This window comes from Chenopodium album, chromosome 22 (assembly GCF_948465745.1).
Source record: "Chenopodium album chromosome 22, dcCheAlbu1.1, whole genome shotgun sequence".
Taxonomy (NCBI): Eukaryota; Viridiplantae; Streptophyta; class Magnoliopsida; order Caryophyllales; family Amaranthaceae; genus Chenopodium; species Chenopodium album.
Genome location: NC_137855.1, coordinates 4,206,186 through 4,223,480, shown reverse-complemented (window position 1 = coordinate 4,223,480; position 17,295 = coordinate 4,206,186). Strand labels below are relative to the sequence as shown.

General features: G+C 36.9%; 2 protein-coding genes across 5 annotated transcripts; one reads left to right on the top strand and one right to left on the bottom strand.

Moving 5' to 3' along the window:
- The first annotated feature begins 491 nt into the window (after nucleotides 1–491).
- LOC145604785 (ABSCISIC ACID-INSENSITIVE 5-like protein 2) lies at nucleotides 492–6,474 on the top strand. 2 transcript variants are annotated; one of them, XM_081660737.1, is made up of 4 exons: nucleotides 492–655; nucleotides 1,171–1,942; nucleotides 2,040–2,111; nucleotides 6,159–6,474. In XM_081660737.1, the coding sequence occupies exons 2-4, from the start codon at nucleotides 1,433–1,435 to the stop codon at nucleotides 6,237–6,239; spliced, it is 663 nt and encodes a 220-aa protein (XP_081516863.1). In that variant the 5' UTR covers nucleotides 492–655; nucleotides 1,171–1,432; the 3' UTR covers nucleotides 6,240–6,474. The 2 variants fall into 2 exon arrangements, with proteins under 2 accessions (XP_081516863.1, XP_081516862.1); XM_081660736.1 differs by lacking the exon at nucleotides 6,159–6,474 and adding an exon at nucleotides 2,955–3,173.
- A 549-nt stretch (nucleotides 6,475–7,023) lies between these two features.
- Nucleotides 7,024–11,328, bottom strand: LOC145605185 (uncharacterized). 3 transcript variants are annotated; one of them, XM_081661220.1, is made up of 2 exons: nucleotides 9,208–11,328; nucleotides 7,024–8,929 (listed from the first exon to the last, which is right to left on the bottom strand). In XM_081661220.1, exon 1 carries the CDS (start codon nucleotides 11,159–11,161, stop codon nucleotides 9,329–9,331), a length of 1,833 nt encoding a protein of 610 aa, XP_081517346.1. In that variant the 5' UTR covers nucleotides 11,162–11,328; the 3' UTR covers nucleotides 7,024–8,929; nucleotides 9,208–9,328. The 3 variants fall into 3 exon arrangements, with proteins under 3 accessions (XP_081517346.1, XP_081517345.1, XP_081517347.1); XM_081661219.1 differs by having other exon boundaries at nucleotides 7,024–8,178; XM_081661221.1 differs by having other exon boundaries at nucleotides 7,024–8,065.
- Between the last annotated feature and the right edge of the window lie 5,967 nt (nucleotides 11,329–17,295).

The following is a 17,295-nucleotide window of genomic DNA, read 5'->3' as shown; positions in this document are numbered from 1 at the left end:
CTCTATTAAATTTTGCTTTAACCTCGAATTTGAAAGAGGATTAGAGATCCAAGATTGAGAAAATATGCTCAATCATTTTTTTTTTCCCACATGGTTCACCATTTGGACTAATCCGGATTCGGAGATCACTTATGAGTGGGTTAGGTTTTAGTCCCCTCCTAATTGTTGTTGCAGGGGATTGAACACGGGTCCTCCCTACCAAGTGCAGTCCCAATTACCACGCCACCAACAACCAATTGATAAAATATGCTCAATCACAATGTATAAGATCCAAATATATCTTCTAATATAGTAATACGGGCATGGTCTGATTTACTGAACTGAACTGAATTATTTATGAGAGAAGGAAATTAAGAACTAATTGAACTGAATTATCAATGAGAAAAGAAAATTAGAAAATATTTACTAATAATTAAAGGTATTATTAATGTGAAATATTAATAAAAAAAAATATAATCAAAAAGGTTGAAACAGAGAAAGAGGAGGTTTACACAGAATTCGCAACTCACCATCACCAGTCTCTCTCCTCTCATCTCCTCTCGACTCTCCACCGAAATTGGCCACGATTGTCATTTGAAGTCTTGTTCCCTACTACGTGGAACTCGTTTGTTGGGAAATAACCGAACATTATTATTGCACTGATTTGATTCTTTAGGTAATCAATTGTCACTTTCTCTTATTTTTCCCAATCATTTTGTATTCATATTCATCTGGGTTTATCATTTTGATCCTCCACAATAAGAAAATTGAAGTTTTATTAGTTGTTTGAGTGTTAATTTTCTGTTCTAGTTTCTGGGTTTTTCATGTTTTAATGAAGTTTTCCATCAATTTTGTATTCATGTTTATCTGGATTTAGTAATTCGATCCTCCTGAATAAAACCCAGAATATAATTTAAGTTTTTAGTAGCTATGATTGTGTTAATTTGCGATTATATATTCTGGGGTTTTCATGTTTTTGGTTTTCTGAAGAATTTTGGGTTTTCCATTTATTGAATTTGAATCTTTGATTATTTACTACTAATATCTTATCTTTATCTGTAATTTATATTGAAAAGTTTTGACCTTCTATTATGATCAAATTATGCTTAGTTATACAGTACATACAATAAAGTAATAATTTTTTATTTTTAGTTTTGGGGAATTTATTTTACATTGAATTGTATGTTGCAGATGAACTGGAGAGTTGTGGAGAGCTACAATCAAATATTTGACAGTCAATTATTGTCCTGTTTATGTAATTATTTTCATGATTTTGGGGATTTTGTGAATGAATATGATGATAGGTTTGTGAGGGGGTAAGTGGATGGAAGAATTGGACATAGGTGTTGGATAGGTTACACAATTGCCTGATGTACAAACAAATTCTCGGTGTATTTGGGATTTTAATGAAGTTGAGACTGATTTGGGTGTTTTAGGTAAGAAAATAGGAAGCATGAATATTGATGAGTTTATTAAAAGTGATTGGAACCCTGAAATCCATCAGGCTGCCGGTATAGAAGGAAGAAATAATGGTTCATCAATTAAGTCGTTACAAGGTCAGGGAAGCCTACGTTTGTCGAGGACTGTTAGTGAGAAAATTGTCGATGAGGTGTGGAGAGAGATACAACAAGAGGATAGGATCAAAGGTGGTAGTCAGGGAGTAAAGAGAGAGCCTTCAATGGGTGAAATGACTTTAGAAGCCTTCTTGGCTAAAGCGGAAGCCATGGATGTTACTGCTTTAAGTCCTGTGATGCCTATGCCTTTAGATATGGATGATACTACACAATGTTTCTCACAGCAAATGGGTTTATCTCCGGCTCCTTCAATTGACACAATATCTGATACACCAATTAAAGGGCCAGAAAGGATATCCTCAAATCCAATGGAGAGGGGCATTGAAAAGAGGCTGAAGAGGAAAATTAAAAATAGGGAATCTGCTGCTCGTTCTCGTGCCAGAAAACAGGTTGATCTATTTTATTGTTGTTCTATTTAGAAGTATGTAATCTCATTCTGCCAATCTTAATGAACCTTCACTTTCTTGTTTCTGTATGTATGCTCAGGCTTATCATAATGAGCTGGTCAGCAAGGTTTCACTGCTTGAGGAGAAAAACATGAGGCTTAAGAAAGAGAAGGTGATTATAGTTCTTGTACTTTTTACTCTTCTAGTTTTGTATTGCCTTTGTCCTCTTTGTCTTATGTCTGGTTATGGATGGTTTCCATGCTTTCTATATCTTTTCTGCATAAGTTATCTCAACTTGTAATTTATTTTATTTATCAGAGTTGTGTTTGATGGCTGCAATTTATCTGTCAAAGTGTCAAGGTAGTATCTTTTGTTGTGCAGGATTCATGCCCGAATTTATAGTATGATATTATGATAGTGTAATAGACTAGAATTTTCAGATTATAAGTTCTATTAAACAAGAAACTTAAAGATTAAAGTTTGAGTCTTTGATTGTTAATGGCAGAAATTCGGATACAAAAGTGATAGGTTAATAGCTTGAGGTTATTACTCTCACGATAACTTTAGGTTATCACTCTCTTAGTTCCTTGAGGATACCTTTCTCTCGCATTCCACATTACAAATCTCATGCCTTCTACCTCTATACTACTACTCTTTATATAATCAAGCAAGCTACACTATAAAACAAGGATACCCTAATATTAATTAACTTTGTCACTATTCTACAGAGTATCAGACCAGCAGGCTTTTGTTACTCCTCCCCTTAGTATTTCATTGATGATTTTTGTCCAATAGTGCCTTGCTGTCCTCTGCTTCCCATTACACTTAGGTGGCAGCCCCATTGAGTCTATCACAGATAGCATATTAGCATTGCTAAATACAATCCCTAACTGCTTAGCTTTATTATGATTTTTTAGGAATAGCCTAAGATCTTCTATTCATATTTTTATACCCTATTGTATCTGGTTTAAGTTAAATAAATCTCTCTACATTTGTTGGTGTTTACTTCATGCAGCAAGTGGTTAACCATTCTTCATCCCTGATTTCACTTTTTGGAATAAAAATATTCATTTCCAAAATAGAGTTATGTGCAACCAATCCCAGATTACAAGGTTCCAACTCACACATGCCCATACGTAAGCTAGGTATAATTCAAAATTCCTCTCTAGCTCTGACAATGTTTCCATACCTCATTCTCTGCTTTTTAAAAGATATTTAGAATGACCACTCTACTCATCTCTTATTACTTATGAGGATTGTGGAACACTAGATTGCTCATCTCATTTAGCATCACCTGAAACAGCTGCATTGAAGCTTGTTTTCACTGTCAGAACCATAGGCTTCTTTCCCTTTAATCCTTTATATGATTGTGTAAGTCAATAATGTGTTCCCAACAGAAATTTACAAATGGGATCTTGTGGCATACACAAATACACGTATGACCGTCCAGAGGTCACAGACCCCTCATTGAAATTAGAAAGATAATTGTGGTCCATCACCTGTTTCTTGCACAACATACAAGATTTGACTTCAGCTGAATCTTCATCTTGAGCAATTTTTCCTAAATTGGCTGTTTTGTTAACTATAAACCCAACTCTTCTGATTTAGATGATAGAAACCTTGCAATTTTGGTCCAGGTCATGTATCACAAGCACATAGTGACATAGAAGGCTAATATTGCTTCCTTTTTGGGGTGAAGGTTTGCATTGAATTCAGGCAAAATCATTGTGGGTCCTATTGTAATGAGGGAACTGATTATTGTTCCTTTTATGGGTGTTTTGATGGTGATGATTTCCCAGTCTAAGAGAAGCTAGGATAACTCATGTCTTAGAGATGTCTGTATAATTGATGGTTTTTTAGTCATTCATTTAGATTGAGATGTTCAGTCTATACATGGGGGTTCTGTTCTGATCAGATTCAGTAGAAAGTTCTGTAATTGCTGGCAAGTGACAAAACTCGACAACCTCAATTCTCAATAAGTGGTAAGAATGTTTTACAGCCTTTAGGTAGCAATATTTAGCTAATTTTGTGATTTTTTTTGGCGGTGTGTCTCTTTGGTTATATGAAGGTTTTTAAGCAAGAAAAGAACCTCCTTGGGAAAAATGTGGGTTTTGACTTATCAGGTGAAAGAGAATAATTCAAAATATGTGATGAAGATTTGCTTGAAGAAAAAAAGTGGAATAGAAAATTTTGATATTTTGGTGTTAACTACCCATTATGAGGGTGGTCTTTAGTAGGGTATTCTAAGCAACAACACATTACATTTGAAGTTGATTGTCAGGCTAACTGCTGCTTAGAGACCATGGGTGCGATGGATGCATTTGAACCTGTCAAGGGAATGTTTGATCTTGGGTCAAGGTTGTGTTTCTAGGTGAAGGCTAAAAGTGTAGATGTGTAGAGGTGAGTTTTCTTGTTTGGCAATTGGGTTGCTGTTGTGGAGGGAAAATATTGTCGGAGATATGTCTGTGAGGAAAATACTTCTATTCTCTTGCCTCTCTTCAGTTTCATCTTTATATACAAGAATTATGATTTGATTGAGTTGTGAGACACCTTTTGAGGAGTGTGAAGCATGAAGATGGACTTTCTTGGTGAGTAGCGAGTGAACAAGATGAAGGCTTAGTGAGTGAATTGTACAATTGCTGGAGATTGTTTTTGTTCTAAATCCCAGGGAACTTGTGGCATTGAGGATGGTACTTTTAGCAATTGCTTGTCTTCTTGGGAGCTCACTTTTAAGGACTTGTGCCTATTGCACCTTTAGTTGGATTTGGTGTGTTGATCAGAAGTGTAATGAAGTTGGTTCATAGACTGATGGTGTATTTGGAATGTGGTTGCGGCAGGAGTAGGAAGGGGGAAGACTGAAAATTGAGGATGGTGGATTTGGTGGTGAATGTGGCTATAGCAAAGTGTGAAGTGAGAGAAGAAGAGTGAATATTATTATCACTGGTTCTAAAGGTAATCTTGAGAACTTGAGATTATTTTGAGTTTAACAATAGTTAAAGCTATTTTGAGATGGCTACTCTATAGATAGTGTGTAGCATTATTGTTGTGTTTTTCCTTTTTATTTTTTATTTTTGTAGTCCATTATGTTTCTGCTTAGCTTGTACGCTACTACAGTTGGACTGTGATAGTGTGCATCGGGCACATGACATTTTTAATTCGTGTTGACATTCTTGTAGTTCTTTTTCTTTTATTTTGTAGTTTGTTTTTAGTTGTAAAAAAAAAAAAAAAAAGAAAAAAGTAGGGTTAAGGCTTGGCTTTTCTGTGATTGGTTTTGATTAATTGTTTAATACTCACATGAAAGGCTAAATTTTTGCTTATTAGGAAGTGAGATTATAGCATTTTCTCCAGCCTAATGGTCTTAGTGGGTGGTATATTTCAAAATGCTTCCCCCCCCCCCCCCCCCCCCACACAAAAAAGATGACTCTTTCTTTTTATCCTCTGAAAGACGAACAACAATGGATTTGGGCAATGGAGAAAAAAAAAAAAAAAAAAACTGTGACAAATCTACAGAACTTTGAAACCTTGGTATACTACCTTTTGATGATACTGCTGAAAGCAAACATTTTGTTCCTGCTTTGGAACTCTTCATGATTATGTGTATGGGTAATCCTTTTATCATAGAGGCTCCTCATGGCTAAGGATGCTAATATTTCTAAGTGGAAGCTTAAATAAGAAATCTGGTTTGAGCATGAGCGCTTTGATGCTATCTTCCAATGATTTCTAAAACCTTGAGCAATTGCAATAATATTCTTCCCTTGAATTCATGAAATCATAATTGAAGTATATTCCAATTGTTCAGATTGGTTCGTTTGGGTATGATTATGTAGGAGCAAAATAGGACTTTATTTTTCCTAAAAAAAAGGGGAGTTTATTGTCAACTTTGTTAAGATCTTAGTATAGGACTATTGGTACTTGATTTTGGAAGCTAACATGTTACCTTATCTATTCTGGTAATCTTCTTGTATAGAGAATTTAATTTTTAGAGACTATGTTGTCTGCCTTTGTCGTCAGTTATGTCCTGAGGCTATTTGATGAAACAGGTTTGATTTTGCTTTCTTTTTATGTATTTAGGACTTAACATTTCTGTATGTTTCAGACATTTACTTTCATCTTTCCAATTTAATACTGCTTGTAGCAACCATATGCTGCTCCTTCCCTCTCTACTCTTTGGTTGTGCTCTTTCCATTTCAGAGTTCTGATAGTTTGACTTCCATTGCAGGAACTGGAGAGTCGTTTGTCTGTTGAAGTGTCTAATGAACCAAGGTATCAGCTAAGGAGAACAAGCTCAGCCGTTTTTTAATGAGTCTGTAAAGATTTTGTAGGTTAGGCCTGTGGTGCTTTCAGTTTAGTTTATGTTGCAATCACTGTTATCACATTGCTGCTAGGATAACTTTTGTCCCCATGAAATCACTCCATTCGTCTTGTTTGAACTTTGATCTCTGCCTCTGTATAATTATGGATTTTCATATTTTTAATAAAAAATTATAGTAATGTGATATTTTGTTATAATCTTCTTAATGTATGTTCTATACTTTTTTTTGAAGAAGTATGTACTATACTTTTAAATACAAGTATCAACTTTTGCACCGTTTATTTATTCTAATTAAATATACTTTTATTAACGATTCAAATTATGCGTTGACTCGTGTGAATAAAAACGATGCAATTAAATGAAGTCCGAGGAAATGGTTAATTTGGTAGGAAAGAAGAATTGGAGAGACTAATTGTTGACATGAGCTGATGAACATAAGAAATTTTCTAGTACGACTTTCCACAAAATTGTCCCATAAGGGCCTGTTCTCATTGACTGAACTCAGCTGAATTAAAGTGAACTCAGCTGAACTGAGCTGAGCTAAAATGAATTTTTTTTTAAGAGAAAGAAATTAGGAGCTGAACTGAACTGAATTTCAACGTAACAGAACAGGCCCTAACTTGTGATCAGTTGCTTACCTAGGCCCCTCATGATAAGTAAAACTTCTCACGAAATTGTAAATTCAAGTTCTCATAAGTCGGGTTTCAAAAAAAAAAAAAAGTTCTCATGAATCATGATCCAACGATATTACCTAACCTAGAAATTGCAAATATAAAGAAAGTGTAACTTCTCAAGTGCAACTAAACAACCGTATAGTATACATTTATAGTCCATAATAGAAATACAAAAGCAGGAACATAGAACAGGAACAGAAACAAGTAGCAATGGAAAAAAGTGCATAGTTTAAGGTCAAGGAGTAAATAGTGATGCCTACTTCAGACCTCTGCAAATTCATCAATTTCTCCTGCGGCTTTGTGTTGATCTCCTCGCTCTTGGCTTTGGTCGCTTCCTTCCAAAAGTTTCCATAAACCAGTCATGATGCCTATCAGTTATGTAGATTTTCCCAATGATGAAACCTACAATGAACTTGCACAACCCAAAGATCGAATTATCCAGTCAAATGAGTCAATCAACTTCGAGTCTTCTTCTATCACTGTTGGCTGTGGTTGTTGAGAGTTTGTGTTTTCACACTTCTCCGATAATGGAAATCCACATAGTGCTAAATTTCCATCAAAAGAGCTATTATCAAAAGTTTTGAATTGTTCTCCTTGAGGTATCCATCCCTCGAAACGATTGTGAGAGACATTAAAGACCCCAGAAATGTTAACTCGGTTAACTGTTGTGGTTCATTAAGGAAATTGACAACAAATTTACTCCAACAGTATCTATAAATTTCCTCCGTTATGCTATTATTACACATTGTAGAGCTCAAACCACTCAGTGTCGATTCGGCTCGTTAACAACCCTATCCACAGCCCAATCAATCACAAGAGTAATTACACTTGTGTTCACGATATAATAATGTTCATTAATAAGTCATGTAGGCAAGTAGGAGCATAGGATACACATATGCATATCATATTAGCATCCATGGAGTTGATTCCTTGGGAAGTCTGTGCAAGCAGAAGCAACAAACAGGGAAGTCATGCACACATCACCTGATCGAGATACCATTACACACTTAGAAAATTGTCATGTAGGCAAGTAGGAGCATAGGATACACATATGCATATCATATTAGCATCCATGGAGTTGATTCCTTGGGAAGTCTGTGCAAGCAGAAGCAACAAACAGGGAAGTCATGCACACATCACCTGATCGAGATACCATTACACACTTAGAAAATTTGTTTTGAATGGTAGAAAGTACAAGCAACCTATAAAGTCCTGGCTGCTTTGGTTAGAATTCATCACTAAGAGTCCATGACCTACACAAATCATTCATCATAGACTTCTTAGTACAGTAACACCTAACACGCATTTGAAGTAGATATATATTTCTGTTAACAGTCAATAAATATTGGAATAAATGGGGTAAGAAATAGTTAGGAACTGGAAAATTATGGCCAGATAGATGGGACACGTCAAATGATCAGTAATTCAAATAAGGTTTTCTTCTCCAACTCCAATACAAGGGAAATCCTAAATAATAGAAAGAATTAGAAAAAATTAATGGAATCTCACTCTATCCCTCCCCATCCTTTCATGTCCCTTCTTTACTTTCCTCCCTTCTCTCTCCCTACATTAATGCTATCCAAATATAGTGTAAAAGATCCTTATTGGTAGCTAGGTCATTCTATAATTATTTAAAGGTATCATCAGAAATTTACAATCAACCAAGTCTAGATTACAAGGAAGTGAAGCCCGGATGACTATAGACAGATTACAAACAATTATCTATAGACCAATCAAATTTGCACAAACTTTCATGTAAAGAATATAGAAGGATGAACATATACATGGCTACTATGTAGAGTACAATTATTCCTCTGAACTAAAGGAGCAATTGGGCAAGTTTTATATTAATAGCCACTAGCCAGCAATATATTTCTTCTGATATTAATTTTTATACTTACAAGAGTTACAACTGCAGAGCATCCTTTATCAAGATGCAGTTCTCATTTCTTACATGGCAGAGAATAAAAGAATATGTTCCCCAAATCCAACAACCACCATGTTCTGCGTGATAGAACCAAAAACTGGGTCAACTAAAGGCCCAGCAAGTTATAATCTAAGCAGAATCATTTAGCCATTTTTCAAAAACCAAATTTTTACCGACTAAAATAGAAGAATAAAAACAATGATCCAAGGACCAGCAGGACACGTAACAAAGTGAGATGCCAACAAACCAACATTAGCTTAACAAGTGCAAGTTAAAAACTTAAAACAGAATCACATACAAAACCAAGTAATTATAGAAAAGCTAAAACACGAAAATGTTAAGCCAGAGTACTTACCATTTGTCTAAGGCTCTACTTAACTCCTCAGGTGATCTTGTGATTGAAGATAAGAATGGAGGATCACCTCAGTTATAGAACATTACCACAAACTTGCAATCATCTTATTTTCAACTTCAAGTCATTCTAGGAACTTCTGAAGCAGGCCCTTAGACGAAACACTTAGCTTATCAGAAGACAAGAGATCAACAAATAATGAGATAGTGTGTGCATCAGCTTGAAACCCTTTGCTAACCATAAGATCACGATAGTATAAGCCCTTGGAAAAGTCATTATTGAGAATACATCCTCTTATGAGAATATTGTAGGTGATATAATTGGGCAAACAACCATCTTCCTCCATTTTTTTCAGTACTTCATCAGCTTCTTTCATTAATCCCTTCTTGCAGAATCCTTTAGTCATGATATTGTATGTCTTAGAATCAGGCTGTAGACCCTTAGATTGAAGATCACTGAAGAAAATTACTGCGTCTTCAAGTTGCCCAACTTCACATAAGTTGTCCATTAGGATATTGTAAGTAACAGTAGTAGGCTTAATACCTTTATCGTCCATATCTTCAAGTATTGCAACTGCCTCATCAAGCTGTGCACTTTTGCACAAGCCATCAAGCAATGAATTATACGTGACAACATTAGGAGTAACTCCATAAGCTTGCATATCTGTGAACAACTGGCGTGCAGGTTTAAGTCTATTGGATTTACACAAGCCGTCAATAAGAGTTGAATAGGTAACAACATCCGGTGTTATCCCTTTCTCAAACATATTATGTAATATAGTAAGAGCCTTGTCAATGTCTTTGAGTTTGACATAACCGTTGATTATAGTACTGAAACTTATAAGGTTAGGCTCACAACCGTTTTGTTTCATAAGGTCAAGTAGCTTTTCTGCATCTTCCATCTGACCACGCAAACAATAACCATCGAGTAAAGCATTGTAAGTTATGATGTTAGGAGCCACACCTTTATCAGTCATGCACTGCAATGTGGCTTGTGCTTCCTCAACATTACCATCTTTACAAAACATGTCAACCAAAATGCTGTAGGTGTCAACAGTTGGTGCTATGTTGCTCTTCAACATCTCAGTCAACACAAGCTTAGCCTCTTTTCCACATCCAGAATTGTAGAGGCCTCGAATCAAGGAGTTATAAGTGATAACACTTGGTTTAATGCCCTCCGTTTTCATAGTGGAAAACAGGTTCAGAGCCTTTCGCAACAGCCTATCTTTACAAAGACTATCAATAATCGTACTGTATATGACAAGGTTAGGCTTACAATGACTAGAAGACTGCAGTTTGTTAAGCAAATTGAGAGCACCGGCATTGTCGCCGATCCTACAAAGCCCTTTAACCATAACACCACAGGTAACAACGTCAGGTTGGAAACCTAACTTGACAGTCTTATCCAACAATTGAACAGCTTGAGGGAGCTTATCACTAATAATAAAGCCATTGATTAATGTGTGAAAGAAAATATGATCAGGAGGATAACCAAGCTTAAGGCTTTTACCCAGAATAGAGAACCCCAAATCAACGCGACCCAAATGGGAGTAAGAATTCGCAAGCATACCCAACGAATGCCTATCAGATCGAATACCCAGTAATTCAAGCTGCCTGAAGAAAGATACAATGGTGGAATGAGGATGAAGGTGTTTCAATTTGGAAATGGCAGTGAATAGCTGACTGAAAACGACGATTGAAGGAAGACGACGCAAAGAGATCAATTGATTGAAGAGAGATTGTGGAAGCTTGAGATCAGAAAACCCTAATTTGCATTGTTCTCTAACAAAATTGAGAAATAGTTTACGGTCTTCAATTGCAATAATTGTTTTACTGGAAAAATGTCGTGAAAAATAAAATTGAGAGATGAAATTGAAAGGGGGATTAATACAAGGAAGAAGAAGAGTTGAAGATTTACCAATGGAAGCAGAATGTCTGAAATTAGGAGTAATCTTCATTTCTTGAGTATTGTAAGTTCCAAGTGATTTGCCTTGTAACAGAAAAACACCATTAATGGAGACAGGAAAGTAAATAGCAGCTTTGCAATTATTCAATTAATCGTCATTGTCATCCCTGTTCTTCTATTTTTCTTGATTTTCTGATTTTTGTTTTAATTTTAAGAATTATTCTCTCCGTCTACTTTTGTTTGCACCATAGCCCACTTTTGTAAGTTTTTTTTTTTTTTTTTTGTTTTTAAATAAAGCAAATAATAAGGGACTGAGGAAAGTTTATCTGAAACCAAATTGTTTTCGAACTGGATGGACTCGAAAAGTTTTCATCTAAATCCAATCTAGAGCTGTCAATTCGGGTATTCAAGTCGGGTTTGGGTCGGGTCAAATTAGGTCTCGAGTTAAATCAGTATTAGGTTATGTCGGGTCAATCTAGTTTCAGATCAGGTTCAGGTTCAGGTCGAGTCAATTTCAGTTCAAGTTATAACGGGTCGTTAACCTTTTCGGATGTAGGTCGGGTTCAATTCGAGTTAAAATAAGATCGGGTTTAATTTCAAGTTCGGGTTGTGTTGAGTCAGGTTTGGATGGGTTAACAAGATGGTACATTCGGGTTCAGGTTAGTGTTGAGTCGGGTTCTGGTTCAAGTTCAATTTTAATAAATATCGATGTGGCCAAGTTGAACTATATAATTACGTCTTCCATAATTGATCAAGCATCATTAAGATTTTATTAAACCTATACATGAGTAATAGAGAACAAAAGTTATATAAGCTGAACAAATGATTTTATTGAATCGGATTAAGGGTATAAAGAATTATACCAGTGTATAAGATGAATAAAAGGTATATAAAATTTTATTAAACCTTCCATGACTCGGGTTAATGTTTTAATTGGGTCAGGTACTAGTTTAGGTTCAGATTGTAATTAGAATTAAATCAATTGACGGTTACTATCAGGTCGGGGGCAGGTTCTGGATCAGGTCATAAAGTATTGGATCTAATGGGTTTTCGGTTAAGATCAGTTCAGGTTAGGTTACAGGTCACTAGTTTCACCCCATTGTTCAAGTACAGGCTGGGTTCAGATCATTGTCCGTTCAGGTCGGGTCAATTTTTGACATCTCTAACTATAATCCACAATTTTAGAGGAAATTTTGATGTTTCGGGGCCTAGTGGCAAAAAGTGTTGAGACCCTAGGGGATATATCTCGAGGTCATATAATCCCGTTTGAAACCATATATGATCATTATATGTTGTCATAAACGTGCGTCGTAGGCTTAAGTTTACGAAATCAATGCAAGTTGTGAACGGGTAAAACGACCGTTTAAAGGCATATTGGATGGAATCACCGACCCAATTGAACACCCAGAGGGTATTAGAGACCATGTTAAACATCTCGGCAATTTTTATTTCTGAGCGAAAAAAGGTCAAAAATTACAAGATTGAAGGCTATAATCCACGCTTTTTGAGGAATATTGAGGTTTCGGAGCCCGGTTGCGAAAAGCCTTGAAACCCTAAGGGATACATCTTGGAATCATATAATGCCGTTTGAAACTACATATAATCACTATATGTTGTCATAAATGTCCGTGGTAGGCTTGAGTTTACGAAATCCTTTCAAGTTAGGAAAGGGTAAAATGACGTTAAGGGCATATTGGACGGTTCCACCGACACAATTTTCTCGTGTAGGATATTAGGTACCATGGTAAACATCTCGGCAATTTTTATTTTCGGGCGAAAAAAGGTTAAAAAAATTACAAAATTGAAGGCTATATTCCACGCTTTTTAAGGAAAATTTTGAGGTTTTGGGGCCCGATGGCGAAAAGCCTTGAGACCTTAAGGGATAGATCTCGGGGTAATATAATTCCGTTTGAAACTACATATGATCATTATATGTTGTCATAAACGTCCGTGGTAGAGTTGAGTTTCGAAATCACTTTAAGTTGGAAACGGGTAAAATGACCGTTTAAGGGCATATTAGATGGTTCCACCGACCGAATTAAACTGTCGGAGGGTATTAGAGACCATGGTAATCATCTCAGTAAATTTTATTTTCGGACGAAAAAAGTTCAAAAAATTACCAAATTGAAGGCTATAATTCACGCTTTTTTAGGAAATTTTGAGGTTTTTGGGCTCAGGACGAAAAGCCTTGAAACCCAAAGGATACATCTCGGGGGTCATATAATGCCATTTGAAACCATATATGATCATTATATGTTGTCATAAACGTCCGTGGTAGGCTTGAGTTTACGAAATAACTGCAAGTTGTTTGAACGGGGAAAAATGACCGTTTAAGGGCATATGGTGGTTCCATCGACCCAATTTGACTCCTGGAGGATATTAGGGACCATGGTAAACATCTCGGTAATTTCTAGGCGAAAAAGAGTCAAAAAATTATAAAATTAAAGTCTATAATCCACGCTTTTTGAGGGATTTTGAGGTTTCGTGGCATGGTTGCGAAAAGCCTTGAAACCCTAAAGAATGCATCTCAGGGTCATATAATGTCGTTTGAAACCACATATGATCATTATATGTTGTCATAAATGTTCGTGGTAGGCTTGAGTTTATGAAATCACTTCAAGTTAAGAACGGGTAAAATGACCGTTTGAGGGCATATTGGACGGTTCCACTGACCCAATATGACTCCCGGAGGATATTAGAGACCATGGTAAACACCTCGGCAATTTTTATTTCCGAGTGAAAAAAGGTCAAAAATTACAAGATTGAAGGCTATAATCCACGCTTTTTGAGGAATATTGAGGTTTCGGAGCCCGGTTGCGAAAAGCCTTGAAACCCTAAGGGATACATCTTGGAATCATATAATGTCGTTTGAAACCACATATGATCATTATATGTTGTCATAAACATTCGTGGTAGGCTTGAGTTTACAAAATCACATCAAGTTAGAAACAGGTAAAATGACCGTTTGAGGGCATATTGGACGGTTCCACTGACCCAATATGACTCCCGGAGGATATTAGAGACCATGGTAAACACCTCGGCAATTTTTATTTCCGGGCGAAAAAAGGGTCAAAAAATTGCAAAATTGAAGGCTATAATCCACGCTTTTTGAGGAATTTTGAGGTTTCGGGGCCCGGTTGCGAAAAGCCTTGAAATCCTAAGTGATACATCTCAGGTTCATATAATGCCGTTTGAAACCACATATGATCATTATATGTTGTCATAAACGTTTGTGGTAGGCTTGAGTTTATGAAATCACTTCAAGTTGGAAACAGGTAAAATGACCGTTTGAGGGCATATTAGACGGTTCCACTGACCCAATATGACTCCCGGAGGATATTAGAGACCATGGTAAACACCTCGGCAATTTTTATTTTCGGGCGAAAAAAGGGTCAAAAAATTGCAAACTTGAAGGCTATAATCTTATGCTTTTTTAGGAAATTCTGAGGTTTTGGGCCCGATGGCGAAAAGCCTTGGGACCCTAAGGGATATATCTCGGGGTTATATAATTCCGTTTGAAACCACATATGATCATTATATGTTGTCATAAACGTCTGTGGTAGGCTTGAGTTTTCGAAATCACTGCTAATTGTGAACGGGGAAAATGACCGTTTAAGTGCATATTGGATGGTTCCATTTACCCAATTTGACTCCCGAGGATATTAGGGACCATGGTAAACATCTCGGCATATTTTATTTCCAGGCGAAAAAGGGTCAAAAAATTACAAAATTGAAGGCTATAATCCACGTTTTTTAAGGAATTTTGAGGTTTTGGGGCCCGATTGCGAAAAGCCTTGAAACCTTTAGGGATACATCTCGGGGTCATAAAATTCCGTTTGAAACCACATATGATCATTATATGTTGTCATAAACGTCCGTGTTAGTTTTGAGTTTACAAAATTACTTCAAGTTGTGAAAGTGTAAAATGACCGTTTAAGGGCATATGGATGTTTCCACCGAGCCAATTTTACTCCCGGAGGATATTAGGGACCATGGTAAACATCTCGGCAATTTTTATCTCCTGGCTAAAAGGGTTAAAAAAAATTAAAAAATTGAAGGCTATAATCCACGTTTTTGAGGAATTTTGAGGTTTCGGGGCCCGGTTGCGAAAAGCCTTGAAACCCTAAGAGATACATCTCGGGGTCATATAATGCCATTTGAAACCACATATGATCATTATATGTTGTCATAAACGTCCGTGGTAGGGTTGAGTTTACATAATCACTTCAAGTTGGAAAAGGGTAAAATGATTGTTTAAGGGCATATTGGATGGTTCCACCGACCTAATTTGACTCCTTGAGGATATTAGGGACCATGGTAAGCATCTCGGCAATTTTTTTTCTCCCGGAAATAAAAATTGTCGAGATGTTTACCATGGTCCCGAATACCCTCCGAGAGTTTAATTGGGTGGGTTGAGCTATCCAATTTGCTTTTAAATGGTCATTTTACCCGTTTTCGTACCTGTATCTTGTATTGGCTATAAGCTTTCACGGGGTCTTTATGTCTCCGGATAATGGTCATATATGGGTCTACACAATATTATATGATCCCGGGGTTGATCCCGTAGTGTTATGTGAAATTCCAACACTAGCTCCCGACACCTTCTAAATCTTTCTGATTTTGTGTATTATAGTAGGGTTGTCGATTCGGGTATTCAAGTCAGATTTGGGTTGGGTCAAATCATGTCTCGAGTTATATTAGGATCTGGTTATGTCGGGTTGAACCATCTAATTTGCCTTTAAATGGATCTGGTTATGTCGGGTTGAACCATCCTCCAAAAATAAAAATTGCCGAGATTTTTAGCATGGTCCCTAATACCCTCCGAGAGTTTGATTGGGTGGGTTGAACCATCCAATTTGCCTTTAAATGGTCATTTTACCCGTTTTCGTACCTGTCTCTTGTATTGGCTATAAGCTTTTACGAGGCCTTTACATCGCCGGATAATGGTCATATATGGGTCCACACAATATTATATGATCTCGGGGTTCATCCTGTAGTGTTCTGTGAAATTCCAACACTAGCTCACGACACCTCCTAAATCGCTCTGATTTTTTGTATTATAATAGAGTTGTCGATTCGGGTATTCAAGTCGGATTTGGGTTGGGTCAAATCATGTCTCGAGTTAAAAAATAATGGGGGTGATATTTAATTGTTAGTAGGAGAGAGAAATTCTAAAACACAAATGGGGTTGATATAGAAAATAGCTCTATAATACTATATGATTGATTTAACTGAGATCTAATCGAAGCTGAAATGATTTGAACTGAAATATAATCGAATCCGAAATGACATGATTCAAAGTCTATTAAATCCATTTTGAACCAAATAAACCAATTAAATCCAATCTGAGCTTACTTGAACTCAATATGACTAAACCCAAAGTTGACTTGACCCGAATTTGATTTGTACCTGATCATACCTTGACCCACCTTTGACTCGAATATAATTAAGCTTGACCCGACTTGATTTGGTTTGTTAGGATAAAATGACCCATCATTACTCGACTCTAACACCCCGACCCATCGTGGGTCAACCCAAACTCCATCTGGGAACCTGATTTGACTTTGACACCTCTACTTCACAATACACGTGTACTCGTATTAGATGAAACGGCTATTTCACCAAATGCCACTGAGTAATTTAAAAATTCACCAAATGCCATCGGACTTTTCATAATTCACCAAATGCCACCCAGTTTTTAAAAAATTCACCGAGTGCCATTAATGACCAACGGTCGTTAACTCCGTTAGTCATTAGGGGTTAATCATGACACATGTCATGATATAATTGGTCAATTTATCTTAATTCATAAAAATTAAAAAAAAAAAAAAAAAACAAAACCCCAAAATTTTCCCAGCCACCCTCACCACCACCAAACCCTAGCCCCACCCTTATCTCGCCGGAAAACGGTCGGCCACCACCTTAACCATCAAAAATCGGCCGGCCGACACTTAAGCGCCCCACCTGACCCACCGCCGACCCCCAAAACCACCCACACAAGGTGGTGGTTAAATCCCAATCCCAATCCCCTTCCCCTGCGCGCAACGCTACCCACCGCCAAATCCCAATCGCCGGCGACCCTAAACTGGCCCCCAACCCCTCCCTGTCACGACTCTTTCTCCACCTCGACCACCACCTGAAATCGCATCCCCCATTCCGCTTGAAAACCGTAACCCATCCTATCCC

Bases quoted from the DNA above. Each gene is read 5' to 3' on its own strand.
- LOC145604785 (XM_081660736.1), top strand. From the start codon at position 1,433: ATGAATATTGATGAGTTTATTAAAAGTGATTGGAACCCTGAAATCCAT. The intron at 1,943-2,039 runs GTTGATCTATTT...ATGTATGCTCAG, and splicing joins GTTCTCGTGCCAGAAAACAG to GCTTATCATAATGAGCTGGT. The intron at 2,112-2,954 runs GTGATTATAGTT...TACTTCATGCAG, and splicing joins TGAGGCTTAAGAAAGAGAAG to CAAGTGGTTAACCATTCTTC.
- LOC145605185 (XM_081661220.1), bottom strand. From the start codon at position 11,161: ATGAAGATTACTCCTAATTTCAGACATTCTGCTTCCATTGGTAAATCT.